This window comes from Jaminaea rosea (assembly GCF_003144245.1).
Source record: "Jaminaea rosea strain MCA 5214 unplaced genomic scaffold BDZ90scaffold_4, whole genome shotgun sequence".
NCBI classification, from domain to species: domain Eukaryota; kingdom Fungi; phylum Basidiomycota; class Exobasidiomycetes; order Microstromatales; genus Jaminaea; species Jaminaea rosea.
The window spans coordinates 905,193-932,694 of NW_020289978.1; the positions used below are offsets into that span (position 1 = coordinate 905,193).

The 27,502-nt window shown below is 59.9% G+C and overlaps 12 protein-coding genes across 12 annotated transcripts; 6 read left to right on the plus strand and 6 right to left on the minus strand.

Annotated features, from left to right (window-relative positions):
- Nucleotides 1-46: 46 nt before the first annotated feature.
- Nucleotides 47-898, plus strand: BDZ90DRAFT_245897 (DUF866-domain-containing protein; the record flags this gene model as incomplete). Its single annotated transcript, XM_025507530.1, has 5 exons — nucleotides 47-52; nucleotides 127-209; nucleotides 302-416; nucleotides 500-524; nucleotides 615-898. The coding sequence occupies 5 exons, from the start codon at nucleotides 47-49 to the stop codon at nucleotides 896-898; spliced, it is 513 nt and encodes a 170-aa protein (XP_025363212.1).
- Nucleotides 899-1,209: 311 nt separating this feature from the next.
- On the plus strand, nucleotides 1,210-3,181 carry BDZ90DRAFT_259633 (diphthamide biosynthesis protein; the record flags this gene model as incomplete). The annotated part of the gene is made up of 2 exons (XM_025508178.1): nucleotides 1,210-1,577; nucleotides 1,642-3,181. The coding sequence occupies 2 exons, from the start codon at nucleotides 1,210-1,212 to the stop codon at nucleotides 3,179-3,181; spliced, it is 1,908 nt and encodes a 635-aa protein (XP_025363213.1).
- Nucleotides 3,182-3,226: 45 nt separating this feature from the next.
- BDZ90DRAFT_219037 (Ketosamine-3-kinase) lies at nucleotides 3,227-4,060 on the minus strand (the record flags this gene model as incomplete). The annotated part of the gene is made up of 2 exons (XM_025504389.1): nucleotides 3,227-3,479; nucleotides 3,552-4,060. The coding sequence occupies 2 exons, from the start codon at nucleotides 4,058-4,060 to the stop codon at nucleotides 3,227-3,229; spliced, it is 762 nt and encodes a 253-aa protein (XP_025363214.1).
- Nucleotides 4,061-4,438: 378 nt separating this feature from the next.
- On the plus strand, nucleotides 4,439-5,903 carry BDZ90DRAFT_152661 (hypothetical protein). The gene has a single exon (XM_025503548.1). The coding sequence runs from the start codon at nucleotides 4,566-4,568 to the stop codon at nucleotides 5,688-5,690; it is 1,125 nt and encodes a 374-aa protein (XP_025363215.1). The 5' UTR covers nucleotides 4,439-4,565; the 3' UTR covers nucleotides 5,691-5,903.
- On the minus strand, nucleotides 5,744-6,731 carry BDZ90DRAFT_152836 (hypothetical protein). Its single transcript, XM_025503549.1, has 3 exons — nucleotides 6,610-6,731; nucleotides 6,431-6,491; nucleotides 5,744-6,339 (listed from the first exon to the last, which is right to left on the minus strand). The coding sequence occupies exons 1-3, from the start codon at nucleotides 6,625-6,627 to the stop codon at nucleotides 5,798-5,800; spliced, it is 621 nt and encodes a 206-aa protein (XP_025363216.1). The 5' UTR covers nucleotides 6,628-6,731; the 3' UTR covers nucleotides 5,744-5,797.
- Nucleotides 6,732-6,950: 219 nt separating this feature from the next.
- Nucleotides 6,951-7,908, plus strand: BDZ90DRAFT_231585 (putative 20S proteasome beta2 subunit). Its single transcript, XM_025505916.1, has 2 exons — nucleotides 6,951-7,680; nucleotides 7,757-7,908. The coding sequence occupies exons 1-2, from the start codon at nucleotides 6,959-6,961 to the stop codon at nucleotides 7,899-7,901; spliced, it is 867 nt and encodes a 288-aa protein (XP_025363217.1). The 5' UTR covers nucleotides 6,951-6,958; the 3' UTR covers nucleotides 7,902-7,908.
- A 187-nt stretch (nucleotides 7,909-8,095) lies between these two features.
- BDZ90DRAFT_231586 (Septin 3) lies at nucleotides 8,096-9,686 on the minus strand. The gene is made up of 4 exons (XM_025505917.1): nucleotides 9,310-9,686; nucleotides 8,786-9,229; nucleotides 8,573-8,702; nucleotides 8,096-8,492 (listed from the first exon to the last, which is right to left on the minus strand). The coding sequence occupies exons 1-4, from the start codon at nucleotides 9,576-9,578 to the stop codon at nucleotides 8,259-8,261; spliced, it is 1,077 nt and encodes a 358-aa protein (XP_025363218.1). The 5' UTR covers nucleotides 9,579-9,686; the 3' UTR covers nucleotides 8,096-8,258.
- Nucleotides 9,687-9,999: 313 nt separating this feature from the next.
- BDZ90DRAFT_231587 (asparaginase-domain-containing protein) lies at nucleotides 10,000-12,901 on the plus strand. Its single transcript, XM_025505918.1, has 4 exons — nucleotides 10,000-10,304; nucleotides 10,386-10,711; nucleotides 10,776-10,932; nucleotides 11,007-12,901. The coding sequence occupies exons 1-4, from the start codon at nucleotides 10,252-10,254 to the stop codon at nucleotides 12,721-12,723; spliced, it is 2,253 nt and encodes a 750-aa protein (XP_025363219.1). The 5' UTR covers nucleotides 10,000-10,251; the 3' UTR covers nucleotides 12,724-12,901.
- Nucleotides 12,902-14,584: 1,683 nt separating this feature from the next.
- BDZ90DRAFT_152942 (hypothetical protein) lies at nucleotides 14,585-17,778 on the minus strand. The gene has a single exon (XM_025503551.1). The coding sequence runs from the start codon at nucleotides 17,331-17,333 to the stop codon at nucleotides 14,628-14,630; it is 2,706 nt and encodes a 901-aa protein (XP_025363220.1). The 5' UTR covers nucleotides 17,334-17,778; the 3' UTR covers nucleotides 14,585-14,627.
- BDZ90DRAFT_152917 (sure-like protein) lies at nucleotides 17,690-19,903 on the minus strand. Its single transcript, XM_025503550.1, has 4 exons — nucleotides 19,337-19,903; nucleotides 18,564-19,263; nucleotides 17,957-18,241; nucleotides 17,690-17,862 (listed from the first exon to the last, which is right to left on the minus strand). Exons 1-3 carry the CDS (start codon nucleotides 19,643-19,645, stop codon nucleotides 18,141-18,143), a joined length of 1,110 nt encoding a protein of 369 aa, XP_025363221.1. The 5' UTR covers nucleotides 19,646-19,903; the 3' UTR covers nucleotides 17,690-17,862; nucleotides 17,957-18,140.
- A 257-nt stretch (nucleotides 19,904-20,160) lies between these two features.
- BDZ90DRAFT_238981 (hypothetical protein) lies at nucleotides 20,161-22,119 on the minus strand. The gene is made up of 2 exons (XM_025507351.1): nucleotides 21,998-22,119; nucleotides 20,161-21,912 (listed from the first exon to the last, which is right to left on the minus strand). The coding sequence occupies exons 1-2, from the start codon at nucleotides 22,030-22,032 to the stop codon at nucleotides 20,229-20,231; spliced, it is 1,719 nt and encodes a 572-aa protein (XP_025363222.1). The 5' UTR covers nucleotides 22,033-22,119; the 3' UTR covers nucleotides 20,161-20,228.
- Nucleotides 22,120-22,782: 663 nt separating this feature from the next.
- Nucleotides 22,783-26,888, plus strand: BDZ90DRAFT_251253 (TIP120-domain-containing protein). Its single transcript, XM_025507726.1, has 4 exons — nucleotides 22,783-22,874; nucleotides 22,958-22,983; nucleotides 23,053-23,208; nucleotides 23,281-26,888. The coding sequence occupies exons 1-4, from the start codon at nucleotides 22,827-22,829 to the stop codon at nucleotides 26,828-26,830; spliced, it is 3,780 nt and encodes a 1,259-aa protein (XP_025363223.1). The 5' UTR covers nucleotides 22,783-22,826; the 3' UTR covers nucleotides 26,831-26,888.
- Nucleotides 26,889-27,502: the final 614 nt, after the last annotated feature.

Sequence of the window (27,502 nt, forward strand, 5' to 3'; positions counted from 1 at the left end):
AGCTGCAGCGTCCTGAACTTCTTTCCTTCCTTCCATCACAATCAGCATGCCTGTGAGTGAGCCAGAAAGTTGAGAAGATCACGATGATTGTCTGACTGAAAGTCTCCTCCTTGACGTCGCCTGCAGCTCTTCGCCCTCGAAATTCGCGCCCAATTGGAGAACGTCACAGCCCTTCGTCCGGCAAGTGACGATTACACGTTAATGGTAAGGTGGGTGCGCTCTATCAACTTCTCAAGATAGGCGTCCCTCTTGCGATCAAAGGGCCATCGCTCATTTTCATGCCCCTCGCTTGCTCTGCTAGAACGAAGTGCAATTCATGTCATGAGGAGCACCCCAAGCTGGTAGGCATCACGCCTGGCTCTGAGATTGAGATGAAGGGAGGACGAGGGACGGCTGATTTTGTGATGAGCTGCAGTGTGAGTGGCCCACGATGAGGACCAAGGAGACCGCAGTTCGGAGCTAATAACTTCTTCATCCTCCTCTCTTGCTGCGCTCGCAGTTTTGCAAGAGGGAGTCATCAGCCAGTGCGTTTCCACGACCAGGCCGAGGCCGATGCGAGCACGGGCTGATAGGACAATCACACTGACTTCTCCTTCTCACCCGTACACTCATAGCCTTCCCTCAGCCCACCAGTAAAGCCCCGCTCTGGCGTCCCTACTCTCCCTCACCCGACTCCGGCCCCGTCTGGGCACCCATCTGCACCCTCGACGTGCGCGGAATGGACATCATCGGCTTTGAGCCAGAGGGCATCTGGTCATGTCAGGGTACGGGGGAGGGTAGCAAGCTGAGCAAGTTTGACGAGGTGGAGTTCGATGGAGGCGAATGGACAGATTATGACGAGAAGTCGGGGGAGCCCGTGAGCATTATGGAGCTGGAGGGGAGGTGGGTCCGGGCGTAGTGCTGCAGGGACGGAGAGAATACTGGAGCTTCCAGTGAGCCTTGAACTGTGGACACCTCTTAGCATTGTTCTGCATTTCCTGTCCAATCTTTTTCCACGACCTTGGTGTCGTCCTGGACGTCCTCGCCACTCGCAGCCTCTTTCGTATCCTGGATCCGCCAGTCCGCCCTTCAGCGCCTCGACCGGCAGTCCGTCTTGCGTCTCTCCGTGCTCTTTCGCTTTGAAATTTGAGCGCTCCATGCAACTTCGATCTTTCTCTCCACCATCACTCGCCCGACATCAAAAGTGGGCAAATTCCGCCCATCGTTAGCATGTCATCCCCGTCATCATCCACGATTCCACCCGCAGCGACGTCCGCCTTCTCGCACGCAGACGAAGCCATTCTGACTCATGTGCCCGAGCTGGACGAGCGCCTCATTTCTTCCACCTCTGCCGGCGCCTCTTCCTCCTCGTCCTCCAGTCGGGCAGCCATCATCCGCGACCTCTACGATGTACCCAGCACAGCCGACAAGCTGAGGCAAGGGGGCTTCAAGAGGGTGGCCCTACAATTTTCTGACGAGGGGCTCCCGGACTCGGTGGCCGTTTTTTGGGCGTTGAAGCGCGAGCTAGAGGAGCAAAGGAAAGGGGAGGGAGAGGGTTTGCCGGAGATGTACATTCTGGCTGATACAAGCTACGGAAAGTAAGTGTTGACTCTACCTCGTCTCCGCTGAGTCCGTGGCTGACCGTCCGCACCGCGCCCACAGCTGCTGCGTAGACGAAGTAGCCGCTGCGCACGTCTCAGCGGACGTGGTGGTGCACTATGGTCATGCATGCCTCTCGCCCACTGCTCGATTGCCAGTCATCTACGTGTTCCCCAAGCTGCCCCTGATACCTCCAGTTAGCGTGGCGGAAATCGCGAAGGAGCTGTGTGGAAAGGCGAGGGAGGAGCTTGAGGGAATGGGTGACGAGGCCAAGGATAGGACAGTCCGGCTCGTATACGACGTGGGTTATGCGCATGTTGCTGGGGACATATTCAGAAGGATGACGGATATATGGCAGGAAATTGGGCCGGGGAGCAGTAGCAGCAACGCATCGCCACCTCTAGTCATGACACACCTCGATACACGGACAAACTTCGAGGACAAGCTGCAACAGCGAGATGGCGAGGGCGAGAAGCAGAGTGGGCCGACAGACCTGAACGGCGCAGTGGGATGCTGCGGTAGCATTTCAGAGCCCTGTAATCGGATGGATGCGGCTACGAGCTGCACAGGCAATGGCAACCTCAATGGCCGCGGACCCGTGGACTCCGATTCCACCGGCCTCGAGGACCAGCCTCCCTCAAGCGACGCCCTCCTCCTCTACCTTGGCGGCGAGTCCCTCGCTCTGACGAATCTTATCCTGCGCTCCGGCCCTTCTCTTCCCATCCTCGCAATAGACCCTTCCACCTCCTCACCAAGCGCAGTTCGCGTCAACACGCGATCCACAAATCGTCTCCTCGCCCGCCGATACCTCGCTCTCTCTAAGGCGCGTGACGCAAGCGTCGTTGCCCTACTCGTCGGCACGCTAGGCGTCAAATCCTATCTACCACTGCTCAAGTCGCTTCGCTCCCTGCTCACATCCAAACGTCGCAAAGTGTACACCATCTCAGTCGGCAAGCTCAACCCGGCCAAATTGGCCAACTTTCAGGAAGTCGACGTCTTCGTGCTTCTCGCCTGCCACGAGAATGCATTGCTGGACGCAGCGGGCGCGGACGGTGGTGGTGTCAGGCAGACACATAGCTCGCGGGACTTTTTGAGACCAATTGTCACGCCGTGGGAGATGTTGCTCGCCTTGCGAGGGGAGGAGGCTGGTGCCACTGAATGGGCGAAAGGGGAGTACGTGTTGGGTATGGACAGGGTCAGGGGTGAGGTCGGGAGGGAGCAGGAGAGGAGAGCGAGGAGAGGGGTTGCGAAGGAACAGGATGCTGGTGAAGACGAGGGCAGCGACGACGACGAAGCACCGCATTTCTCCCTTGCTACGGGCAAGTACGTCTCACGACGCCGCTTCGGTCGCCCTGATGAGGAGGATCAGCAGCCTGAGCAGCTCGACGGTGTCGATGCAGGAACAGGGACAGTCACCATCCGATCTGGAGCGAATGGTCAGCTCACTCGCGTGCTGGAGTCGGCGAATGCGGCGCATGTGGGCGGAAGGAGTTGGAAAGGGTTGGAGCAGCGTCTGGGCATGGATGAGCCGAGTGTCATGGAGGAGGGGAGGGGTGGTGTGGCGAGGGGATACGTTGGGGAAGAGGGAGTGACGCGCGAATAGGTCATGCATAGACCTTCAAGTGAATTGCATGTTGTACATTCAGGCTCACAACTCAGCCTTCCGGCTCTTTGTTGCCGCCTCCTTCTTCGCCCAAGCGATCAGGCCCTCGGCACTCTTGACCGCAGTCGATCGGTATGCCCCGAACATAAGCTCATGATTGAGCCAGTGGAAGAGGGCGTAAAGTTGAATACGCTGCTCGTAGTATGGCTCCACCTTGGGGATGATCTTATGGTACGCCTCGTAGAATGCGCTTGAATACCCGCCGAAACAGGTAGTCATGCCTAGGTCGGCTTCGTTGCTGCGGGCAGGTGAGGTGGGAGTAGCAGTGTCAGCAAGAAGCTCGTCCTCTCGAGATCTCGCGCCTACTCACTGTCCATAATAGGCGCTCGGGTCGAAAACAAAAGGTTGACCCCTCTCATCCACGATGTAGTTGCCGCCCCATAGATCTCCGTGCAAGATCGTCGGCTTGACATCCTTGAGTGGCTCAAGCAAAAGTGGGTAGACGTGCTCTCTCAGCTGCTGTTCCAACTCCGTCAATCCGCTATCCCCAATCCGCTTCACAATGTCCCCAATGCGGCGCTCAGCAAAGAAGGTCGGCCAGTCCTCCTCCCAGGTATTGTCCATCTCCGTTGCACCGCAATGCGTTGGGACAGGAAAGCCGTGACCTTTCCCTTTTACCTCCTGGTCTCTTTGCAAGGTGTCCACGCCCGCCTTGTGCATCTGGGCGAGCTTTGTGCCTAAAGTACGCTGCACAGCGGTCGATCCACTTCCTCCTCGCTCAATGTAGTCTGTCACGAGGTACGCTCGTCGTTTGCTGTCCTCTTCCTGGCCCCAGGCGTGTACACGCGGGACGATGCCCTCGTCCTCCTCAACGTTCATGCCGGCTACTCGGCAGGCACTTTCCATCGCTGCAAGCCCCATCGATTCGCCAAGAACTTGGTCGCGGTCACGCTTCGTCGATTTCGACATCTTTGCGAAGAGAGTGCGGGGACTGGGTTGATGTGAGGTCGCCACGATGCGGTTCGAGGAGGAGGAGCTAAAGTCTCCTCCGAGATAGGGGCATTGTGCCTTGAGGATTGTAACGAGTGACGGATCGATGGAGCTCATCGTGGCGCGGTGAAATGAGGCGAGAATCCTGGGCGATGTGTGATTGGTGCAGCTCGAGATTGAAGGTGTGGAAACGAAGGCAAGACGAGCTTTTCATCGGCGAGCCTCCACTCGCTGCGAGTCGAGGCGGTGCCGCACGAGCCACGCCCATTTCCCGTGCCAGGCCGTGACTTTCTCCAACTCGTGAGCGCATACATTCAGCTCTCTTTCCTCCCAATCCTTGGCACTACCCTCTCCTTTAATCCCATGTCCATCTCCTTCACCACCGCGTTATTCAATGACGACGGCACTGAGCGTCGCAGAAGCGCAAGCTCTTGCTATCGGGCTGGCGCAGCTGATCGTGCGAACTGCTCCTCAAACAGGCCAAAGCCCAGCAGACTATCTCGCTGCTAAGCGTCTTGAGGCTGCTGATATGGGCAAACCGACTCTTGAGCGCATCTGTGAAGACGGCCAAGCCACATCAGCTCCATCATGGCTCCTGCAGATTACCAAAAGTGTCCCCTTTTCGTCCTCGCCAGAAGATGCAGCACCTTCAGTGGAGGCGACTGAAAGTGAAGGCATCGCCGCTCAGAGGGTGCAGGTCGATGAACAGCATTCGCAGATAGCTGCACAAAGTGCCTCGATCGACACCCTGGTGGATCCCAACTGGGCTCAGAGCTTCGCGATGGATTGCCTAGCAGAGGCCAGCTTGCCAGGCGATGGTCGTGTAGCGGAGGGAGAGACGCCCGAGCAGAGCCAGGTCACCGTAGGCAGTGCCACGGGTGATGAAGATACCGAAGTCTCTGTGCCTACCAGCTTGGAAGAGATGGCACATCGACCGACACCGATCAAGGAAAGCTTGCAGCCATCAGCGCCACCAAGAGAGGCAGAAGAGGTCGCATACATGCAGACTACTCCTGCAACTCTGGCACGCTCACTTCCATCAACACCGCCGGCGCCGCCGTTCTTCATCCTTTTTACCAGCACGATCGACAGTCATGCAGGCCGCATATATGCTCTGTTCAGAGAGCACCTCAATTCCTCAAGAGAGCTGCGCAACCGCTCGTCATCGGCTCTCTCTTCCCTTGGGTCGCTCACGCCTCGCAGCACGCCGCTCAGCACCAAGCCGCAGTACAGCTCCTTCGCCCTCTTGCAAGGCGTGGAGGAGGAATGCAACAAGCTCGAAGCTACCCTGCGCGTCTGTCTTGGCGCATACTTGGGTTCGCCGCCTATCTCATCTGGCAAAAACGGTCCATCCAGGCTACCTCGTTGTACCAAGGCCGAATGGCTCCTTGCTCGGTGTTGTCACCCCTCGCCGATGTCGAAAAGATTCGCCGGAGGCATGTTTGCAGGCATGGCGAGAGATCGGGTGAGAGAGGTTAGCAGGTTGCTAGTCGAGACCACAAGCGAAATGCCAGCTTGAAGGGAGGTTTGTGGTAATCCATGGCATTGTACGTGCTTCGACCAGCCAGAAGGATCCGCTGGCCACTACGCCTTCGCCCCCTCAACCATCTTCACCTCTTCCGCCCCCTACTTGGGCGTCCCCCACCCCTCCGGCCAATCCTCGATAGTCGCCCTTCTCCTCCTCCCTCCCCTGCCACCACCACGAGCCTCCTTACGCTGATCGCGCACAAGCCTATGTCGCACATCCAACGGCAAGCTCGCCACCTCCTCGCCCTCCGCGTCTTCCCGCGCAGCCTCAGCGACCATCTCCTCCAGCACATCGCTGCACCACTTGTCATTCTGTGCCTGCATTGGGAAACGGTCGCAACTGATCTTGATCTCTCCCACCTCTGGGCACTTGCTCGCATATGCCTTGTCACCTTCAAGCTGGAACACTTCTGCCAGATCAGCCCCTCGACCACCAGCATCCCATCGTGGACCGGCCAGATGAAGGAATTTGCGTTTGGCTCGCACAGAGGAGAATGCGGTCGAGTGGGCCTTGAATAGGTCTGGGACGGATACGGTCAGGACGGACTTGCGTGTGAGCGGGTGGGAGACGCCTTGGTAGTGGGTGTGCCTGAATCGGAGGATCTGCTGTGATGCGGGAGGGTTGTAGGGTTGTTGGAAGGCTTTGAGGGCAGGGCGAGGCATGAGGCGTGAGGCGTATTAGCAGAGTGAAGTCGAATAGAATAGCATACAGCAGCGCGTGCCGGTACGAACCCTTCATTTCCGGAAACTCGTGATGCGCAATCCTGACATAGCGAAGGAGCTCGCGTTGTCTGTTGAGCATCTGATGGCCCAGCGTAGGCAGATCGTCGTAGTTGAAGACGGGTATGTCAAGCAATCCCATGCCATCGTCGTTGCGCGCTCGGCGAGGTTTGGCTGCGAGCGGCGTTGATGTAGAGAAGGTGCGGCATGCTGACGAGGAGGCTGATGAGGCTGATGATGAGGATGTAGAGGTGAACGCCTGCCTAACCAGTGGGCGGGACGAGGTTGATGCGATCATGGTGTGGTGCTTGTGAGGAGCGGGATGACACGAAGAAGGCGCGGAGAGAGAGAAAGTCTCTTGAGCGGAGGGAGCCAGGCGCAGTCACGTGGCGTGGCTGGCTTGTCTGTCGTCGAGCTGACGAGGCCCTGCCTTGGACGCTTGGGCCATTCGACTTCGCATGACGACGACGAGGGAATCCTACATTCAGCTTTTCCCTCCCTTACAATCGTTGTCATCGTCGTCGCCACACCATCACTATCATGGCAGCGCCACTCAACGCGCGCCCTTCGGCCTCAGGCTTCGACTTCGGGTCCATCTCTCGTAATCACCACCTCACCACCTCAGGATCCGTCCGCCCGCCCAAGGCCACCTCAACCGGCACCACACTCGCAGCCTGCCGCTATCCAGGCGGCGTAGTCATCGGGGGTGATACGCGTGCCACAGAGGGCCCAATCGTAGCAGACCCAGACTGTGAGAAGGTCCACTATCTTAGTCCTTTCATCCGCTGCGCAGGAGCGGGAACGGCAGCGGACACAGAGATGGTTACTGCAGAGATCTCTTCCAACCTGATGCTCCATGAGCTCCACACCGGTCGTCGACCTCGTGTCGTAACGGCTCTCACCATGTTGAAGCAGAAGCTCTTCCAATACCAAGGCAATATCGGTGCTGCTCTCCTTCTGGGAGGCGTAGACGACTCTGGCTGCCACCTCTTCTCCGTCGCACCGCACGGATCGACAGACAAGCTCCCCTTTTGTGCTATGGGCTCGGGATCTCTTGCCGCTATTGCTGTGCTTGAGAGTGGATTCAAGCAGGATCTGACCAAAGATGAGGCAATTGCGCTGGTGTCCAATGCCATCTTGGGGGGAATTTTCAATGACTTGGGATCGGGCAGTAATGTGGACATCTCAGTGATCACCGATCAGGGTACAGAGTATCTGAGGCATCACATCATGCCGAATCAGAGGGGGCCAAAGGAGCAGAAGTGAGTGTTCGGCGTCAAGGAGGTACCGGTGAGGACGAGAGAGCTGACCACGACCGTCTCTTGCACACGCACCCAGGTACCTCTTTCCCAAGGGAGTCACGGCCTACACCAAGGAGGCAGTCTACGACATGGTGGTGCAGGAAGACATTCTCGCAGTGGGCAACACGGGCAACGTCGTGCCGCCTGCTGGGGGTGGCGAAGGGATGGACACGGGAGCGTAGACGTGGGAGAAGTGCGAGCCAGACGCTCTACGAGAGCAAAGCAATACACACACACATCGCCATACATACAGCTGCTGCGAGCGTGATCAGTTCGAGACGGAAATAGCATGGCAGAAGATGGGAAGAAGAAAGGGCTTATGACACGAAGAGAAGAAGACAGAGGTGTGAAAGAGAGGGAAGCATTGAAAGGCAGCAGGCGAACGTACGTGCGTGCGTGCGTGCGTGAGTGCAAGCAGGCTAGCATCGTCTTGCAGTAGCCGCCTGCCTCCAAATGGAGACGGAGGGAAAAGGGGCGAGTGAGGTATCGTAACGTCAATGTTGTCAAGCTGACAGCTCTCAAGGCGCTGCATCGCACGCCTACGCCTCCTGACCCTGTTGTGCCAGCCTGCTCTCCAAGTTACGCAGACTCTCCTCCTTTGCCAGCAGCTCCTGACGCTTCTCCTGGATCTCCCTCTGCACCTTGAGCTCAATCTCGCGCAGCTTCTCCTCCTCGCGACGAAGCTGGTCCTCCTTGAGCTTGACCGATTGGTTTGCGAGCTCCTCACCAGGGATGGGCGCGTCGGCATAGTCTGAGTGGACGGTGCGAGAGAGCTGTGCGAGAGAAGGACAAAGAGGAAGATGGTCAGCGACTGAAGGCCGACACGTTCAGAACAGCGGGTCTTTCGTCTCACCTTCTCAGTACGGTAATTCTCGTAAAGGAAGTCGTGGGTGATTTCCTTGAGGTCGGTCAGGTGAGTGCTGAGAAGGGCGGACCTGAGGCGCGAGAAGTCCGAGTGCTTGGGGTTGTCGACCTCGACAAGGCTGCGAGCGAGGCATGGAAAGGAGGTCAGCATTCTGTTCCTGCGATCGATGATGATGTCTTGCGACGCCGTGCTCGCACTCACCCCCACGGGTACTGCCTCGCTCGAACAGGCTCGCCATTGATCACAACCTCTTCCTCCGAGCCCACAATCGCGAAGGGCATCAGAGCCCTGAGCTCCGAATTGTCTTGGATCGTCTCCTCATCATCCTCCTCAACATCGTAAGGGAAGTTGTACACCGGGATGCCGTAGTGCTCGATGTCCTCCATGACCCGCTTCTTAAATACGGCCAGCTCCGACTTGGTCATCGTGTCCGACTTGCCAATGACGGGAATAACGTTGACTCGAGGCGAGAGACGGCGCATGAGCTCAATGTCCATCTCACGAAGTGAGTGGCCGGTAGGAGTGATGAAGTAGAGGAGGGCGTGGACACGGTTGTCCCTGAAGCGCGGGTTACGCTTGATTCGAGACTCCTCGGCCAAGATGTCGTCGTATTGGCGTTCGAGGAAGCCCACGATCTCGGCGAAGCTGGTCAAGCGGGGATCGACCATGTCATGTCAGTCCTGCGAGAAACGATGTCGAATAGCTCTGCGGTATCCTCGACTCACCTGTACTCGTTGTCAATGTTCTCGGCGAATCCAGGAGTATCGACAATGGTCAGGCCAAGTCGTACGCCATCCTCGTCAAGCTCAACGTTGACAGGTTTGATGCGAATGCCCTCTTCGATGTGAGCAGTCTCCGAGTCGAGGATGCGGTGGCCAATCGTCTCGTTCTCGGTCAATGTGTTGATGAAAGTCGTCTTTCCAACGCCGGAGGCTCCAACGACCATGAGGCAGAAGGAGACACCCTTCTTTGTTGCGCGACGGCGGGAGGTCATTGTGTGAGCGGGCGTACCGGATGAGGTTGCAAAGAGTGTGTGGTCTCTGCTCTGCGATGAGGAGCAGGTGGAAGAGGAGGAGACGAGGTTACGGTTGCGACGGAGAGGTGAAGGTGTCGAAGTGATGATCGTCGATCTGGCTCTCAACGTCGTCGTCGACGCCAACCAACTGACGCCCGCTCTCGCTCGCTCGCTCATGCCCACCTGAGCTGCCCGCCCGTCCGCCAGCGCGAGCGGAGCACCACGACACTACGCACATGGCCTGAGCGGGACGGGGCGGAGGCAATTCAGTCCGAGTCGAGTCGGGAGAAGCACGAGCACAGGCAGACTCGAGACGCTCAGGGCGGCCAAAGTCATCAATGGGCAGCGGCCGCTTCTTTCAATTAGGGAAGAAAAGGCAGCTGGAGCAAAATTGAGTGGTAGATCAATAGCTCAATACCATCGACGATGCGGCAGCGATAATAACAAGACCCAAGCTTACGCATCGTCTGAGCCACGACCGCGCTGCCGGCAGCAGACCTCTAGCTGTACATTGCCATGGCTCGACTCGCTCAGCTTTCCCCACATCAGAAGCGCTAAAAGAAGCCGACGGGGTGCAGCCTGCGAGTCCAACACCATCAAGACCGCGAAGATCTCACACAGAGAGTTCTGCGCTCCTTCCCATCGGCCCATCATGGCAAAGACGTCGGATGTGCTCATCCTCTTCGCTGGAGGCACCATTGGCATGTGAGGAAATCTCACGACGCGAGCACAGCCTATGTTCGCTCATACCTATGTTTCCTCCTCTCTCCCTCCCTTCCCAACCAGGATCCGCGGTGAGAACGGCTATGCTCCCTACCCCGGCTTTCTCACCGAGACGCTCCGCACCCAGGCACGCTTCCACGACGTAGACGGCTCAAGCATCTTCTCATGGAGCGACACGACGCGCCGTTTTGCACAGTGGGCTGAAGCGTACAGCCAGAGTCATCCGCAGACGCGATCCTCTTCCCCTACAACAGCAGCTAGCAGTCGGAATGCTTCGCCTGCGCCCAGAGGTAGAGGTGGGGCAGAAACGCCGCCATCGGCTGGTGGAGGACTACCCTTTGGCCCGCCCTTTGGCAGACCGATGAGGGTGAGGTCCTCAAACCCCAAGGGTGAGCAGAGGGCGATGCGATGGACGCCTAGGCCGCAGCTCACATTGTCACATCCTCGCCGCAGGCACCGCAAGCCGCAACGCCGTCTCGTCCAAGGTTCTGCCAGATGGTACGCTGGACATGCAACTTCCGTCTCTCATCACGCCTAAGTCATCCCACAATCAAAGTCGCGTGCGCTACACTGTCCTCGAGTACGACCCTCTTCTTGACTCGTCTGAGATGTGAGTGCGACGAGCCTGCATACCCACCTGTATCCCCTTCTGACACGGTCTCCCCTGCTTGCTCGCCCGCACAGGGGCATCGATGACTGGCTTCGCATGTCGCGAGACATCGAGCTCAACTACGCAAACTTTGACGCCTTTGTCATTCTCCACGGCACAGACACGATGAGCTACACAGCTTCTGCTCTCTCCTTTCTTCTCGAGAACCTAGGCAAAACCGTCATCGTCACCGGTGCCCAGGTGCCGCTCAGCGAGCTACGCAACGACGCAGTCGAGAATCTTCTTGGTGCCCTGCTGCTCGCATCGAGCTTCATCATCCCCGAGGTGTGCCTCTTCTTCGCCTCCACGCTCTACAGAGGGAACAGGAGCAGCAAAGTCAGCAACAATGCTCTCTCTGCCTTCGACTCGCCCAACTTGCCTCCCCTCGCAAGAGCAGGTATCAGCATCGACGTCAACTGGTCTCTGGTGGAGCGACCTCGCGCCGTCTCTCAGTTCCGTGCACACGACCGCATGAGCTCAAACGTAGCGCTACTGCGGCTCTTCCCGGGCATGCCGACGGATACTGTACGCCGCCTGCTCAGCTCAGACATCGAAGGGCTCTGCCTAGAGTCCTTTGGAGCAGGTAATGCGCCTTCTCGTCCCGACCTACTTGAGGCATTCAAGGACGCGACGGACCGTGGAGTCGTAATCGTCAACATCACGCAATGCCTGCAAGGCGAGGTTTCGGCCATTTACGCCGTGGGCGCGAAGCTGGCTGCCGTAGGCGTGGTAGCGGGCGCGGACATGACGCCCGAATGTGCCTTGGCTAAGCTGGCGTATCTGCTGAGCAAGAAGGATCTCTCGAGGGCGCAGGTGAGGGAATTGATGGGAAGGAGCATCAGAGGAGAGCTCACGTCACGGGTGGCACATGGCGCATCTACGAGCGTGGGGCCGGCAAAGACGAACATGTCTGATTTGCTGGGCAGGATCCTGCAGCGACCGAGCACGGCGACAGTGGCGGGCGGGGCGAAGGAGAGAGATGAGGATGAGGACGGCCTTGCGTCTTCCTCTCCGTCGTCCGAGGCATTGGAACGAGAGATCGCTAGCGCGGAGCTTGCGATGCTACCCTATCTGGTACATCGTGCGGCGGACGCAGGAGACACTGATGCCCTCAGCTGGCATCTGGAAGCCCTGCAACGTCTGCAAGCAGCAGCAGCCAACGCAAAGACCGGCAGCGGTGGTTCGATGGTCACAGCCCCCACTCCAGCTACCACGCAGCAAGGACAAGGGCAAGCGACGGTACAGCACGGCGGCTCCCAACCAGCGGCAGCGCCTTCCGCAGCAGCGAGCACGGGCGGCTCTTCCGCTACGGCAGTCAACAGCACCGGGACCTCACCGCTCGACTCATCTCTGGCACTGCATATCGCTTCCACGCGCGGACATACAGCATGCGTCTCCCTCCTCCTCGAAGCAGGATGCAGTGTCCACCTGCGCGAGCCGTATGCAGGGCGTACACCGCTCTTCCTCGCCGCATCGAATGGGCACGTAGCCGTTGTGCGACTGCTGAAGAAGGCAGGAGCGCATCTCAGCCCGAGGGAGAGGCAGGGAGCGAGGTTCAGAATCAGGGAGGCGAAGGAATTGAAGACGAAGAGAAGAGGAAGGAGCATCGGTCCAGGTGAGAGCGAGGTCGACGCGCAAGGGAACGAGGCACAAATGGGCGACGAGGAGAGACAGGCCTGGAGGGAGGCGGGAGTTGACGACGATGGTGATGATGCAGGGGAGCTAGTTGTCGATTCTAAGGTCACGGAGTAGAGATGTCGTCGCTTCTGCGGATCTCTTCATATCGCTCGCAATTCAATTGGAACAGCATGTGGTCGGAATCAGTCGCGTTGCTCAGTCTTTGCTCGCTACCACGAGAAGTATGTCTTAGCAAAGAGGGCTGAAGCCCGAATGTCTTGCTATTACTTTGTTGGCTGAAGCCAGAGACGAGTCGACGATGCAGCTAATCTAGATGATGCGAGAATTACAGAGACGAGATATAATGATGAATGTGATGGGTATGCCGCGCGGCTTGGTCTTGTGTGTTGGTCCTCGTCATGGTACGGGTCCAGAGGCATTGCGTGAATCTTGCTGCTCCGTGGCTGGGGTGGGGATGATAGCCACGGAGCACAGGCGGGAGAAGATTGGTGAAACCTTTGCCGCCCACGTACACCGTACCTCGAGCACTTGAGCCCTTCGAGCTGCCAGCCACCGCCTTCGCCCCCTCTTCACTACTCCTTGATCCATCGCCCTTCCCCGACTGGATAGCAGCACGAGCCGCCAAGACCCAACCCACCCGCTGCTACACTACGACTGCCTATGGAGCCTACGACAGGAGTGATGATGCCTTGCCCTCGCGTGAGGGTGAGCCCCACCTCCTTCGACTAAGCGTTGCAGCTCGGCGCTACCCTGTACGGCTCGGCCAATCCCCTCGCGCTACTTGACTCCTCCATCCTCGCCTCCAGCCCCTCGACTCGCTCCTCGGAAGAACAGCAACACCACCGCCGCCCACCACCAACACGACTCCATCCGTCCACGACCAACCATCGCCCACGAGAAGCCTCGCCCACCATCATACTCCCAATCGCCCTGCCATCCCTCTACAGAGTCGGTGCTACGCCCCTCCCACTAGGGAAGAACGCAGACTTAGGTACCGCTCCAGCTTCACATTTTAAGGCGCCCCACCTCCTGCCTTTCGGCGCGAGGTGGGAACTTCATCTGCCCAAACGTAGGTATAAGGCGCCGGCCACTTTGGACCGAACTTTGTTGCCCTACCTGCCCCTATACACGTAGTATGCGCCAGTCACCAGCTGCCCGCCAGACCCAAGCCACAGCGGGTATGAGCGCACTTTGGCGCTCAGTGACCGCTACCGCGGCGTAGGCCCGTACTGACAGTGGGTCGCGACTCGGGGACTTGACGAAGCGACACTTCACGCCACCGCTCTCGAGCAGCGATGACGTGCCCGCCTGATGGAGGGCGTGCCTAGAGAGACCGAAGACGCGATGCGAAGTGAAGCCGGGCGTGGGGTCCCAGCAACTCTCCGCACCACGCCTGCAGGTCGACGAGAAGCCACGACGGGGACAAGACGCCTCGTGAGAGGAGGAAGGAAGGGGAGGAGGATGGAGCCGCGGTGTGGCAGACGGAGAAGGTGGTGTGCCCTCAACCGAAAGCTTACCGAGGGGAGGAGTAGGGGATGGGGGGAGCCAAGGCGCGGAGGGGGAACGAACCGGAGAAGGCGCATACCGAGCGAACGTAGCCAAGGAAGCAGGACTCACCGCGTCACGGAGGATGGGGCATCGCTCACTCCTGCCATAGGGTACCAGAGGCCGCCGTAGTGAGCTCAGGGAGGACTGAGGCTTGACGCGCTTGCACCACCAGAGCCAGCCAGGGGAGAGGACGTTGAACCAAAGAGCCGTTACGAGGTGGCCAAGGGTTAGGAGGGTAAGCAGTCCGAGGGGTCCAGAGGTGCTTGAAGAGGATGTCCATGGGTAGTGAAGGCCTTCTCCCGCCTACTGCTAGATTGCCGCGTTGCCCTGGGTTGTCCGTTCCTGAGTCCTCGGTGAACACTTGAGACCGTGGTATGCCGCTCCTCTCCCTCCTCTCCCTCCTTCTCCTCCTCCTCCTCCCCCCTCTCCCCCTCCCTCGGCGATGGTGACGACGGCGATGGCGTGCCGGCTCAACGGCAGGTGCACGGGCCTGCGAGGGCCATGATGGTGTCGCCATCTGAGTCGACCTCCCTCCACAATCCGCAGACGTAGCAGACAGGCTTGCCCAAGGCGCTGCTGCTCTCGTCGTCCGCTGTGGACATCGCCCTCTCCTCCTCCTCCTCCTCTTCCCCCTCCTCACCCTCCAAGCGCGCCCACTTCCTCACCGGCTCCTCTCCCTCCACCGCCTCCTCGATGGCGCGCTTACGCTTCGTTGCCCCAGCAACTCGGCGTAGCTCACCATCTTGGCGGCCCTGCTCCTCCCTGCGCTCCGGCTCGTTGCCCTGCACGGCTGCGCCCACCAGTGCCTGCGGCTGCTGCTCGCGAGGGGCACCCACTCGTTGGCGGCGCAGCGCGATTGCCCTCTCCATCTCCGCCATGCGCCTGCGTCCCGCCTCCTTGACCTTGAGTCGGCGCTCCCTGTCCTCGGCACGAAGGCGGCCAACGGCGGTGCTGACGCGGGGCGAGGCTGATGAGGAGGGGAAGGCGCTCTCGCTCTCGTCATGATCGACGGCGCCGGTGGTGATGGTGCTGCTGCTGCTGCTGCTGCTGCTGCTGCTGGCTTGAGCCGCCTGTGAGACCGCGGCAGGTGCCAAGGAGGGCGCGACCGTGCCGGCTGATGCTGCGGCGCTCTCCTCCGTCTCCTCCAGTCCTCCGTGGATGCCAGGGGTGCCAGGCGGGGTGGTGGTGATGGGCGGGGCGGGTGCAGCTGGCTCGGCCCTGCTGAGCCAAAACGCCGAGGCCGAGTCGTCCTCCTGCTCGTCCACTGAGCTCTCCGGGCTGGCGAGTGCTGCTGGTGCTGGGCAGCGGGCGCTTGGAGGGGTGACCGCGCTGATGGGCTGGGCGGGAGCTGGGGCTGCGGCCGGGGCTGGCGCTGCTGCTCGGTCCATCCAGAACGCCGAGGCCGAGTCGTCGCCTTGTCCTCCAGTCGAGCTCTCCGGGGTCATTGCCAGCTGAGGTTGAGCAGCGGGCGGGCTCGGAGTGATGATGAGGCGGGGAGCAGCAGCTGGGACCGAAGTGGCAGAGGGCGCGATGCTTGCCATGGTGACGTCCCTGACTCCCTGCGACGCTCCTGCCCTGACTGACTGGCGAGGGCTCCAGACTGGTGGCGAGGTAGGGGAGGCCGGGCGGAAGGCGATGGAGGAGGATGAGGCGGTGTCGCACTCCATGGCCATGAAGAGACCCTTTCTCCTGCACTCCTCGACGATCTCCATTTGTCGGACCCTCTCCCTGACTGAAGCCCCGAGGCGAATGGTCTTGCCCGGGTTCCAAGCTTGTGCGGGTGAGCCGCGGCGGGAGGAGGAGGAGGAGGAAGAGGTCGGCACCCCCAGCTGCTGGAACGCCTTGGCCACCGGGGGACGCGATTGAGGCGCCGCAGCTTGAGAGGAGGACGGGCGCGGAGAGGAGCGAGCGGAGGACGAGGCGACGGTTGCCAGCGGACGGTGGGACCTCGAGGGGGCCTTGGACTTGCCCTTGCCCTTGAAGTCCGCCTTTCTCACCACCACGCAGTGAGGGAGACCGAAGGACGGGAGGTGGAGGCTCGCCGGCCTGTTCTCACTGGTGGCATGGGCAGGGCGGTGCTTGAGGAGGGCCAGCTGCGGAGCCATGAGCGCAACCTCGGCGTTGCTGACCTCCTCTTCCTCTTCCTCATCGTCGTCGAGGCCCACGATTGTTGCATCCCCAACGTCCTCGACTTGCGGAGGGGAGAGCGCGACCCTGCTTGCTGCTGGTGACGAGAAGAGGGCCGGGGGCGACGAGAAGAGGGCCGGAGGCGACGCGATGCGGACCATCTTGCGGGCAGTCGGGCGCTGAGGTGTCGACGCCATGGGCGCAGCGCTCGATGATGCCGCCCTCACAGCCTCCATGGGGAGCAGCAGGGCAGGAGGAGACTTCATCTTGCGGAGGCGCCTTGGTCCAGCACCGCGCAGAGGGGTCGAAGCCGCAGGTGGTGGCGTCGCTGCCGTTGACGAGGACGAGGTCGAGGCAGGTACCACGGTGCATCCGAGGGGCGATGCAGGAGGTGGGGAGAGGCGAGGGCGAGCCGTCACGTCTCCTTCGTAGTCCGTGGCCGTGGTGTTGGTGACCTTGACCGAGCGAGAGGGAGCAACCGAGTTGACGAGGCGAGAGGAGAGCGGGCGATGACGAGGAGGAGGACGAGGGAGAAGAGCGGCGTTCTCCTTGTCTTGCACATGAGCGCGTGCTGCCAGGGAACCTAGCGCGCCTTGTGCGATTGCCCGTCGCGGACCCGATGCTGCGCGCCTGGTGATTGGGGCCTTGATCACCTTGGCTTGCTGCTGCTCCTGCTGCTGCTCCTGCTGCTTGTGCCCGACCTTGTTGAGGTTGAGGCCGGGCAGGGTCTCATCTGCGGCAGCTTTGGGCTTGCGCCCGAAGAAAGCCAGCACGTTTGGCGAGGGAGGGCTGAAGCGTGCTGCTCGAACGCGCGGTTGAGCCTGATGCTGCGATGCCTCCTGCTGCGATGGTAGTCCCCCCCTAGTGGGCGTCGAGGAAGGACGTTGCTGCTGCTCTGCCTGCGCTATGTAGCTGCCCGGCAGGACGAAGGAGTCACCCGAGTCGTTGCTGGCCTCGTCGCGCTGGTCGGGTGCAGCGGCTCCTTGACGGGTGGGCGTGGAGAGGGCCATCCACGATACTAGCTGAGCTAGCGGAGAGAACAGTGGCATCGTGTGAGCGTCGACGAGGTCGAGGCTGACGATGCAGGTGGTGTGTGTGTGTGATGTGCTCTGGGGAGCACGAAGTGATCATAAGGAGCGTGGTGCGACGTGTTGGTCGCGAGTACATGCGAGTATGTACGGTGTATGTTGACGAGTGCAAGGAGTGAAGCGGTGAAACCAGCGGAGCAGAGCAGCAGAACAAGGAGCGATGAGACGGCAGCGTCGATTGAATCGAAGAGGAAAGCATTGATTGAGGAGAAAGGTCTCAATTGAAGCGGGAGACACCGCCCTATTATATCCCTATATCCCGTGCCGGAAGCAAATCCACCCACGAGGGGCGACCCGCGAATCAAGAGACCTGCGAGCCGACGCCTGCGAGTCGACACCTGAAGCGACTCTACGAATCAGGTTGGATCAGTCCGCCGTTGATGAGCCAGTCGTCTCTACGATGATTCCTACTTAATAACGGGCAACTCGACGTCCTCTCGTCGCTCTCGGTGATGCCATTGCTATTGGTGTCGGCAGACCCTAAATACACAGACGCACGCTGGCCGTCTTGCTGCTACTGCTGCGAGATGGGCAGCTGGTTGCGTGCTGCCTCGATCAACGACGAGACTTGGTCTGCTTGACACTGTCCTTGTGAGATTGGCTTTGCCCAGCGTCCCTCTCGCCGCTCCCGAGTTTGGTTGATGGATGGCATGGCCGGGCGGGCGGGCGGACAGACGAAATGAGCTGAGCGTTGGCCAGCGGCGATGGCGAGCGGGCGGGCGAGCAGGCGGACGAGGCGGATGACAACCTGTGCGCCCTGCTGCCAGGCTACATCTTGAAGCGCTGGCCGTCATGGTTGGCTGGTAGTGGTACCTCGACGAAGCCAGGTTGAAGGCGGCTGATGGAGATGTGTCCGTGTTGGATGGCCCCTGGTAACGATGTGAGAGAGGAGAGAGTGCAGGTGGTGAGGTGTGACGACAGGGGAGGTGACGCGGACAGGTGAAGTGATGTCCAAGGGAAGGCGGAGGGATGGTCAGCGGTGCTCGCAATGATAGTGAAGACAACCAAAGCAGAGAGCCCAGCGTGTGTTGGTCGATGTCGCTGCATGACGTGTGGGCGTGGGCGTTGGGCGTGGGCGCATGTCGGCGTTGTGGCCGGCCACGCACCTCTCCGCCTGCTCATGCATCCTGTCCTCCTCACCACCACTGCTCATCGCATGCTCACACGCGCGCTTCATCGCCCAATACTCACATGCATCAGTACCTACGAAGCTCTCCTCCGATCCTCTGGCCATCATGGACGACATCTCTGGCGCAAAGACCAGATTCGTCTTGGGCTTAGGCGCCGACGCGGGAATATGAGTGGCTGCTGCTTGGCCTTGACCCGACTCCTGAGGCTCCATCAGCTTGAAGAGTTTTGGGTAGCTATTCTTCCACACGGCAGTCCAGAAGACCTGCGGATCCTTCAACGTCCATGCCAATGGCACATTGATACTGTACACACCGACAGAGGGTTCCCACCCGCGCACCAACCGCTCGACGAGGTCGATGCTGATATTGTGGGCGATCTGTACCAGTTCGACGGGCGCGACGGACACGACGTGCTTCCATGCTGAGGGAGAGGAGGCGGCGGGCGGTTGAGGAGGGTCCGTCTCTTCGCCCTCGTCTGACGTCGGCTGGCTGGGCCCGGACGAGAGGCCCTTGGCATCTATTGCGTCTTGAATTGCCTTGGGGACGACGGAGAAGTGGGCGTACGATACCGCAATGGCCTTGTGCTTTGAGAGGGCACCAGCCATTGCTGCGCCGAGGGTGCCAGAAGACATGGCGAAGGCGGCGCCCGTGTTGCGGCCGAGGTTGGGACCGCTGAGGACGAGATCAAAGGGCTTTTGCTCGGCATCGGGGAAGAGCTGCGACTGGTTGAAGAGGCCGATGCTGGTGCACGTTGTTGGTGACTGGCGGCGAAGAGGGCCAAGGACGTCAGTCGAATCGGGATGGACATGGTCCACCGGTGCTCGCCGCACTCACCCCGTCAATCAGCACCCACTCCTCCTTCGCCCCTCCTGGACGCCTCTCCGTCTCCCACTTCCCTGCTCCTTCCCCATCCTGCTCCGGGTAGTAGTACCAGAGCCCGATGGACCCCTTTACGCTGAAGGCCATTGCGCCCCAGCTCTTCTGATGAGAGGGCAGCACGACAGAGACGTGGTGTCCGCGGTTTACGAGAGTACGGTAGAAGGAGAGGATATGCGGCGAGGCTGGACCTGGGCAGCCATCATCGTTGACGAGGAGGATGTTGAGCGGCGTGCGCGAGGATGACGAGGAGGATGATGGGGCCATGCCTGCTTCAAAGAGGGGATGCTGCGAAGGCGTCGGAGCGTGGACAGGAGACGCGACTGACGTGTCTGCGAGAGTGTATGCTGCGGAGATCGGCCGCAGTCGTAACCAATTGACGCGAGTGCAGGCGCAGAGAGCTGATAACGAGCAGATGAAAGCACGAAAGGCGAAAGGGGATACGAGAGCAATTGATGAGGTTGAGTAAGATAGCGCCAACTGACGCCGGTCGTCTCTCGCTCGCTCGGACCCAATGATGCTGCGATTTCGCCCGTCTCGAGACTGCCTCGGTCTCGTCTCGCATGAGAAGAAAGCACCGCCGCACGGACGCAGCCCTTTCGGGCAAGAAGTCGAGGCCGAAATCGATCCACGCACGCAGCAGCGCCTTGGCGGGCGGCCGACCCGCACATCAGCGAACGGCAGCAAAGGCAGCAATTACCAGTCTCACATCAAGCAAATACCAACCAGCACCACGATATGGATTGCAGACGAAGAGCAGAGAAACGTGACTACACTTTGCCATGCTGTGATTGGGTGTGTGCACACCCGCTTAGAGTCGCGACGAGTTGGTCATCGCCGCGGCGAATTCCTACTTGTCCGCACCCAAGCTAATGCTCAACGGGTCCTTGCCGCTCTTAACATCCTCGAAGCTCAGCATCTTCCCATTCGCATACAGCTCAATGCAATGCGCTACGACTGGGTCGCGACCCATGCTGGATACGGCCGCCACGCTGCCATCCTTGCGCCCGTAGAAGGCGAGGAACTTGCCCTCGGACGGGTTGCCGTCCAGGTAGGTGAGGTCGAGCTCAGGAGGGGCGGGGTTGCCATCTGAGACGTAGCGTAGCTGTCCACCAAGGGCGGACCAGAAGACTGGTGGGCGAGTGTAGGGTTGAGGAGAATTGTTCTTGCCGCTGCCAGAGAGACGGGCGACTGTGGCTCCTACTGCACGCCCTTGATTACCAGCAACGTTCCAGTGCTCAATACGGTTGAGTCCCGACTTGCCGTCAAAGGCAGGCCAAGACGCGATATCGCCCGCAGCGTACACGTTGTCCACGCCAGAGGGCAAACCGACGACCTTGAGCGTAGAGTCGACTTCGATTGAGCCGTCTTTCTGTAGCTGCGGGAAGCCTTGAGCGCTCTTGCTCAGGAAGTCGGTGGCTGGGCGAGCACCAACGCCCAGGATGACCACGTCCGCCTTGATGGATACCGCCTTGCCATTGTTATCCTTGATCTTGACAGCGGTTGGTGTGCCGTCCTTGCCCTCGATACCCTCGACGCTAGCCTCCTGATAGAACTGAATGCCATTGTTCTTCGACTGCGCCTGCTGCAGGCCCAACCCGACCTCCTCGCCCAGAATCTTCGCGAGGGGCACCTTGTCCATTCCGACGACGGTGACGCTCTTGGCCTTTTTCTGGCCAGCCATGGCGATGGAAATCTCAAAGCCGATGAAAGACGAGCCGATAACCACGGCATCCTTGTCGCCTTTGTCCCCGAGCGAGGCGAGGGCCTCAGCTACATCGCCGACTTCACGGATGACATGGACGCCCTTGAGCTCTCCCTCCTTTGCGCCGGGAAGGGGCAAGCGCTTGGCGATGGAACCTGTGGCGAGAAGAAGATTGTCGTACTCGATGCTGTCGCCGGATGAGGTCTGTACCTTGTTCTCCTTGAGCGAGAGGCCCGTGACTTCGGTGCCCGTCCTGAGGTCGACTTTGAGGACGTTCTTGAGATGAGCAGCGGAGCGCCAAATGAGGGCGTTGGCGTCGCCGACGAGACCCTTGGAGAGCTTGGTGCGGTCGAGCGGGGCGTCCTTCTCAGACGAGATGAGGGTGATCTTGCCCAGGTAGCCCTCCTTGCGTGCCGACTCGACGGCGTTGATGGCTGCAGACCCGCCGCCGATGATGACGAGCCCCTTGCCCTCCTGCTTGACTTGGCCCTTGCACTCTACCGGCCTACCAGGCTTGCCCTTGAGCTGCTCCTCCTCAGCCTCAACGTACACGTCACCATTCTCGTCGATCTCAGTGGGGAAGGAGAGGAGGTTGTCCAATGCAGGCGAGTCCTCGAGGTCGCCCGTTGCGGCCTGGAAACGCGCTCCGTGCCATGGGCAGATGAGGCAGCCGTCACCGGTGAGCACACCGTTCTCCAGAGGCGCGCCGTAGTGAGTGCACTTGGCGGACGTGGCATGGATCTTGCCCTTGAAGTTGCTCAGCAAGATCTGAAGGGCATCATCGCCAGAGCCAAAGGCGGTAAAGGCCTTCTTTTGGCCGGGCTTGGGGCTGAGCGCGGGGCAAGGAGAATCAGGTCAGACTGAGCCGCAGCTGAGGAACTTTCCCCCCACTCTGGGCACACGCCCTCACTCACAGGTCCTTGGACGAGGCGAGCTTGACCCTAGTCATTGCGGTCAACGAGGTGGTGAACGAGCGAGATGAAGACGCGACGTGCCTCTGAGCAGCTAGTAGGGATGAAGCGGAGGAAGTCGATGCCCTGTGAAGCATCGATTGTAGGATGAGAAGGAGGAGAAGAAGAGAGCTTTGAAATCAGACTGGGTGGGCTTATGTTAATGAAAGGCTGAGATTGGGCGATCGCAGGCACGAGGGCTGACAAATGGCCGTCGATCCAGCGCTCGCGGCCCGTGCAGCTCGGTGAGGCTCCAGGGTCCAGCTCGAGCTGCGTGCGACTCGCAACTCCACTCGAGGCGCATGGGCGAGACGTCGACGAAGATGCTGATGAATCGCTGCAGACTCACCCGCTTCCAGGGGGATCGCACGGCTCATTGTCATTGTCGCAGACGTGGCTCCTCGTCAAGACACGATGAACGAGAGCTCACACGACACTCGCTCGTCATTTTGCCAGTTGGGTCTTCGCCGGGTGAGACCGACACATGGCCCTCGGAGGCGGCGCTTCGGTACATGCATCTCTTCCAAACCACTCATGCCGTCGTGCCATGATCATTTCTTCCCCGCGGTGTGTTCTGTTGTTGTTCTTGCTCGTCTTCTGAGCTTGGCGTACGTCCTCTGCTGTTCAGCTTAGCTTCGCCCATGCCCACCGCCCCTCGCTCGCGTGGCCTCGGCGGATGAGGTGGCCCAAGCGGCACTTGACGGACCAAGGGCGGACTGAGCGAAGGTCGTCGCCTGTCTTCCTGACTTTCCACGATCACTCAAACGTCCACACATCGCCGTAGCTCGCAATCATGGGCTCTCGCGTGTCGGCCAGCGAGGTCAATGCCTTGCTAGAGAAGGTGCGAAAGTCCGGTGGCGGAGAAGGAGATGAGCGGCGCGACGATTGACCATCCACCCTGTCCTCATCCTCCTACGCGAGCAGATGAAGTCACAGGATGCCGACTTCAGGTGAGCAAACGGCGTGCATTCTGATCAACGGTTTGGTTCTGATTAATCTCTTGAACATGGTTCCTCCAGATTCATGGCACTCAATGACCTCATCAGTGATTCAAAGCGCGATGGCAGCGCCCCCATGATCCAGATGGACCAGGACCTCGAAGGCAAGGTAGTCGCCCAAATTCTCGAGCTCATGAAGGACGCCAACGGGGAGGTCAAGAACATGGCCGTCAAGAGGTGAGTCTGCCAAGTCACTACGACGGTGCTTCGCTGCGTTGACACTGATATCATTCTATGCTCTCGCCGCAGCCTCGGGGTCCTCGTTGCCGGCCGCTTACGAGACAAACAGATCTCCATCATCATCGACAACCTCGTCAAGTTCATTTCATCAAAGGAGGAAGACCTACGAGACATTGCCTCACTGGCGCTCAAGACTGTTGTTGGCAGCCTACCTGCTGGGTCGACTCCTGCTCGTCTTGCATTCGATAGCCTGTCCCCTAAACTCCTCAGCGCAGTCGGAGACGGCGCATCCTCGCAAGAGCTCATCATCGACTCACTCGACGTCCTTGCCGACCTCTTTCTGCGCTTTCCACGAAATCTTGTCGAAAATGCTGGCCTGCAGAAAGCTGGTCTCCAGTCTCTCCTTCCTCTTCTCGGCCATTCCCGCGTAGCCGTTCGCAAGCGTGCAACATCCGCCCTCAGCACCCTCGCAGCTAGCTCCTCGTCCGAAGTCTTCACGCAGCTCTCCTCGGCGATTTCTACCGATCTCAGCGGCACCGATACGGAGCGCATCAAGACCGTGGTGCAGCTTGTCGGCGCATTGGCTCGCCTCAGCCCTCGTCGCCTTGGACGTCGCCTGCCCGACTTTATGCCGCGCATCGTGGAGAACGCCCAGAAGGAGGACGACGACGAGCTGCGAGAGACTTGTCTCCAGGCTATGGAGCTCGTCCTGCTACGATGCCCTACCGAGATCACGCCCTTCCTCAACCAGCTCATTGACATTGGCATTCAACTCATCAAGCATGACCCCAACTTTGCAGGCGGCAATGATTCTGACGACGAGATGGCAGACGGAAGCGATGCCGGGAATGACGAGGACGACGACGACCTCGACTTGGACGACGAGTACTCGGATGACGACGACGTGTCGTGGAAGGTCAGGCGAGCAGCTGCCAAGACCCTCAGTGCGGCCATTGCTACTCGCCCTGAGCTCCTAGCCAGTCTTGTAGCCTCTGTCACTCCCGTCCTCGTCTCTCGATTTTCTGAACGTGAGGAGAGCGTGCGACTGGAGATTTTCAGCACTTTTCTCTCGCTGCTGCGTCAAGTGCAGCTGAGTGCGGGCTTGGCTCAAGCGACGGAGGTCAGGGGCCAATCACCTGGAGCTCTCAAGCGTAAGAGGGACACCAGCAGGCAAACCGCACAGAACGACGCCGCCACGACGGCAGCCGCCACCAGTCCGCGCTCTCAATTGCGTACGATGTCGCCGACTATCTCCAAGGCGCTGATCAAGGAGCTCGGCGGCAAGTCAGCGAGCACGAGGCTGACCTGCGCTTCAGCCTTCCGCGAGCTGGCCGTCGTGCTGCAAGGAGGATTGGATCCTAGCATTCCTGCCATCATTGCTCAGCTTGAGAAAGCTATCAAGACGGCAGGTTCGGCTGCTGGCGGCGTAGGCTCCACCTCAATCAAGTCGGAGGTCATCTCCTTCCTCCGCGTCCTCTTCATCACGCACTCGCCCAAGGCTTACGAGGGTCAGCTTGCCACCATCACCGAGATACTGGCTTCCGCCATCACGGATCAGGCTCATCGCGACTCGGTCGAGGCCCTCGATGCCAGTGCAGATCTGGTGGCGGAACTTTCCGGCACTCAGTCAACTGTACTCCCGCTCTACGAGGCCACTCTGTCGCGCCTCAACCGTCAGGATTCGGACTCTGAAATCAAGGAAAAGGGCATCGCTACGCTAGGTGCTTTGCTCGCGTTTGCAGGGTCGCAACTGCAGAACAAGTACAGCGAGTGCTTCCCGGTGCTGCTTGAGCGTCTGCGCAACGAAGTCACCCGCTTTGCGACAGTCAAGGTCATCACGCTGCTTGCCGCCTCGCAAGCTTGCACTGGCGCAGAGTTCGAGAACTTCCTCCAGACGTGCGACGACGAGGTGGCTACGCTGCTGCGTCAAAGCAATCGCCCGCTCAAGCTTGCTGCCTTTGATGCACTCGCAGCCTCGCTGGAAAGACTAGGCTCTCATCTGAGCTCCTCGACGGCCAATAGCATCCTGACGGAGATTCACGCACTGCTCTTGCATGACGTCGACATGACGCTGCTTCCATACGCCCTCAAGACGGTCGGTTTACTCGTCTCGTCGAATCCAAACAATCTCTCCACGGCGCGTGACGCCGTCTTCCCCCGAATCATGGAGCTCGTCAAGTCACCGCTGCTCCAGGGAACCGCACTCGAGTCCGTTGTCGCCTTCATACGCGTGGTGGTAGCCGTCGACACCAAACAGGGTGCTAGCACAGTCAAGGAGCTCTTGGCGTCCTACGAGAATGGAGGCGCTCCAGCCAGCGTCGCCCGCTGTATTGGCGCTGCTGTCATCGCCGACCAGTCCAGCGTGCCCAAGGTGCTCAAGGACGTGGGTAAGCAGCTGGGCGATGCCAACGACGCGACCACAGCCTTCAATCTGCTCATCCTCGGCGAGGTGGGCCGTTTCGAGGACTTTAGCAAGCATGAAAAGCTTTCAGAGCAGGTGTTGGCTGCCTTCGCCAGCGAGAGCGATGAGGTGCGAAGCGCGGCAGCCTTTGCGCTTGGCAACATGGGCGTGGGTAACTTGGACGCTTTCCTCCCTGTCATCCGACAGCACGTCGAGTCGGACGACACAAAGCACCGTCTACTGGCACTCAATGCGCTAAAGGAGCTCATCACGCACGGCTCTCCGGCGCAACTCGCCAGCGTAGCGGAGCAAGTCTGGACACCCCTCCTCGACATTTGTCAGATCAACGATGAGGCTACACGCAACATCGGGGCCGAGTGTCTCGCTCGCTTGACGCTGACCGATCCGCAGCGCTACCTCGTCCAGCTGCAGTCACGTCTCGCCGACCCTTCAGCCTCAACGCGCGCAGCGGTCATCGCCGCGGTCCGCTTCACGCTCACCGATGCTTCTTCAACGTACGATGACCTGCTGGCGCCCTTCCTCCTCGACTTCCTCACCTTGCTCAAAGATCCTGACCTCGAAGTGCGCCGCCACGCAATGTTTGCGCTCAACAGCTCGGCGCACAACAAGCCGCACCTGATCCGGGAGCACCTCACTACGCTCCTCCCGCTCCTGTACGAAGAGACGCACGTCCGCAAGGAGCTGATGCGCAAGGTAGCCATGGGCCCCTTTACGGTCACCCAGGACGACGGTTTGGACCTGCGCAAGAATGCATTTGAGACGATGTACACCCTTCTCGACACTTGCTTGGCGCAGATTGCTCTGCCGGAGTATCTGGCTCGCGTGATTGCAGGATTGAGGGACGACGATCAGGTCAAGCTGCTTTGCTACTTGATCCTCGTGAGGCTAGCAGACCTTGTGCCACTCCAGATGGGTCAGAATCTGGACGAGGTTTCTGACCCGATTGGCGAGTCACTCAAGATCAAGCTCAAGGATGGAGCTACGAAGCAGGATGTCGAGAAGAGCACCGAGCTGACACGAGCAGCGTTCAGGGCGCTGGTTGCGCTGGAGAGGTTGGTGAGCAAGGACGGCGCCGGTGGATCGGGAGTCGTATCGGCGCCGCGATTCCAGCAGCTGGTAAGGGAGGCAGCTACGGGGCCGTCTGCTGCGTTGTACCGCGAGGTGGCCGCGGCAGCTTCGAGCCAGCAGAGGGCGTGAGCGGGCGGGGCAACGCGCCCCAGTGAGGACGAATCGAGAGTCAATTCATTACCATCTCATGAACAAGGAGTGTAGATTTGAGGCGAGAACGATCCGCAGCAGCGCAGTTAGGTCGGCGCCCATGCTAGACTTTGTGTCTCAGCCTTTCTTCTCGTTACCACCCGTCTCCACGCCCCGCAAGACGTCCGGATCCGGTCGATGCTCATTGCCCCTCATTCCTTCGGACAATCGGACGAAGAGCCCTCCTTCCTCCTGATGATCGATGAGATCGAAGGCGGAAAGATTCAACAGCCGCGGGCGCAAGATTCGCTCTCCTGCGTCGTCGGAGAAGTGGATGCGTGGCTGAGTTGATTGCGGCGTGGCGTGGCGCGAACCTTATCCCGTCGGACGCTGGTCGCAGCGACAGGCACGCTCGAGCTCGAGGTTCCAAAGCATCAGCAAGCCGCGTTCCATCTTTTGGCTTAGCTTGGGACGACGCTGAGGTGCGGCTCAACGCTGGCGTCACGGTGAGGACTCATGGCATTGCTCATACTCGCGCTGAAGGCTAGCTCAAGGGAGCTCAAGCGCTGGCTCAAGCGCAAGCCCCGCCATGATGGTAGGCTCTGGCGGGAACAAGAGTGTTGAGCTCGAGATTAAGAGCTAGCTATCACGCCGCTTTGTCATGGAGAGAAA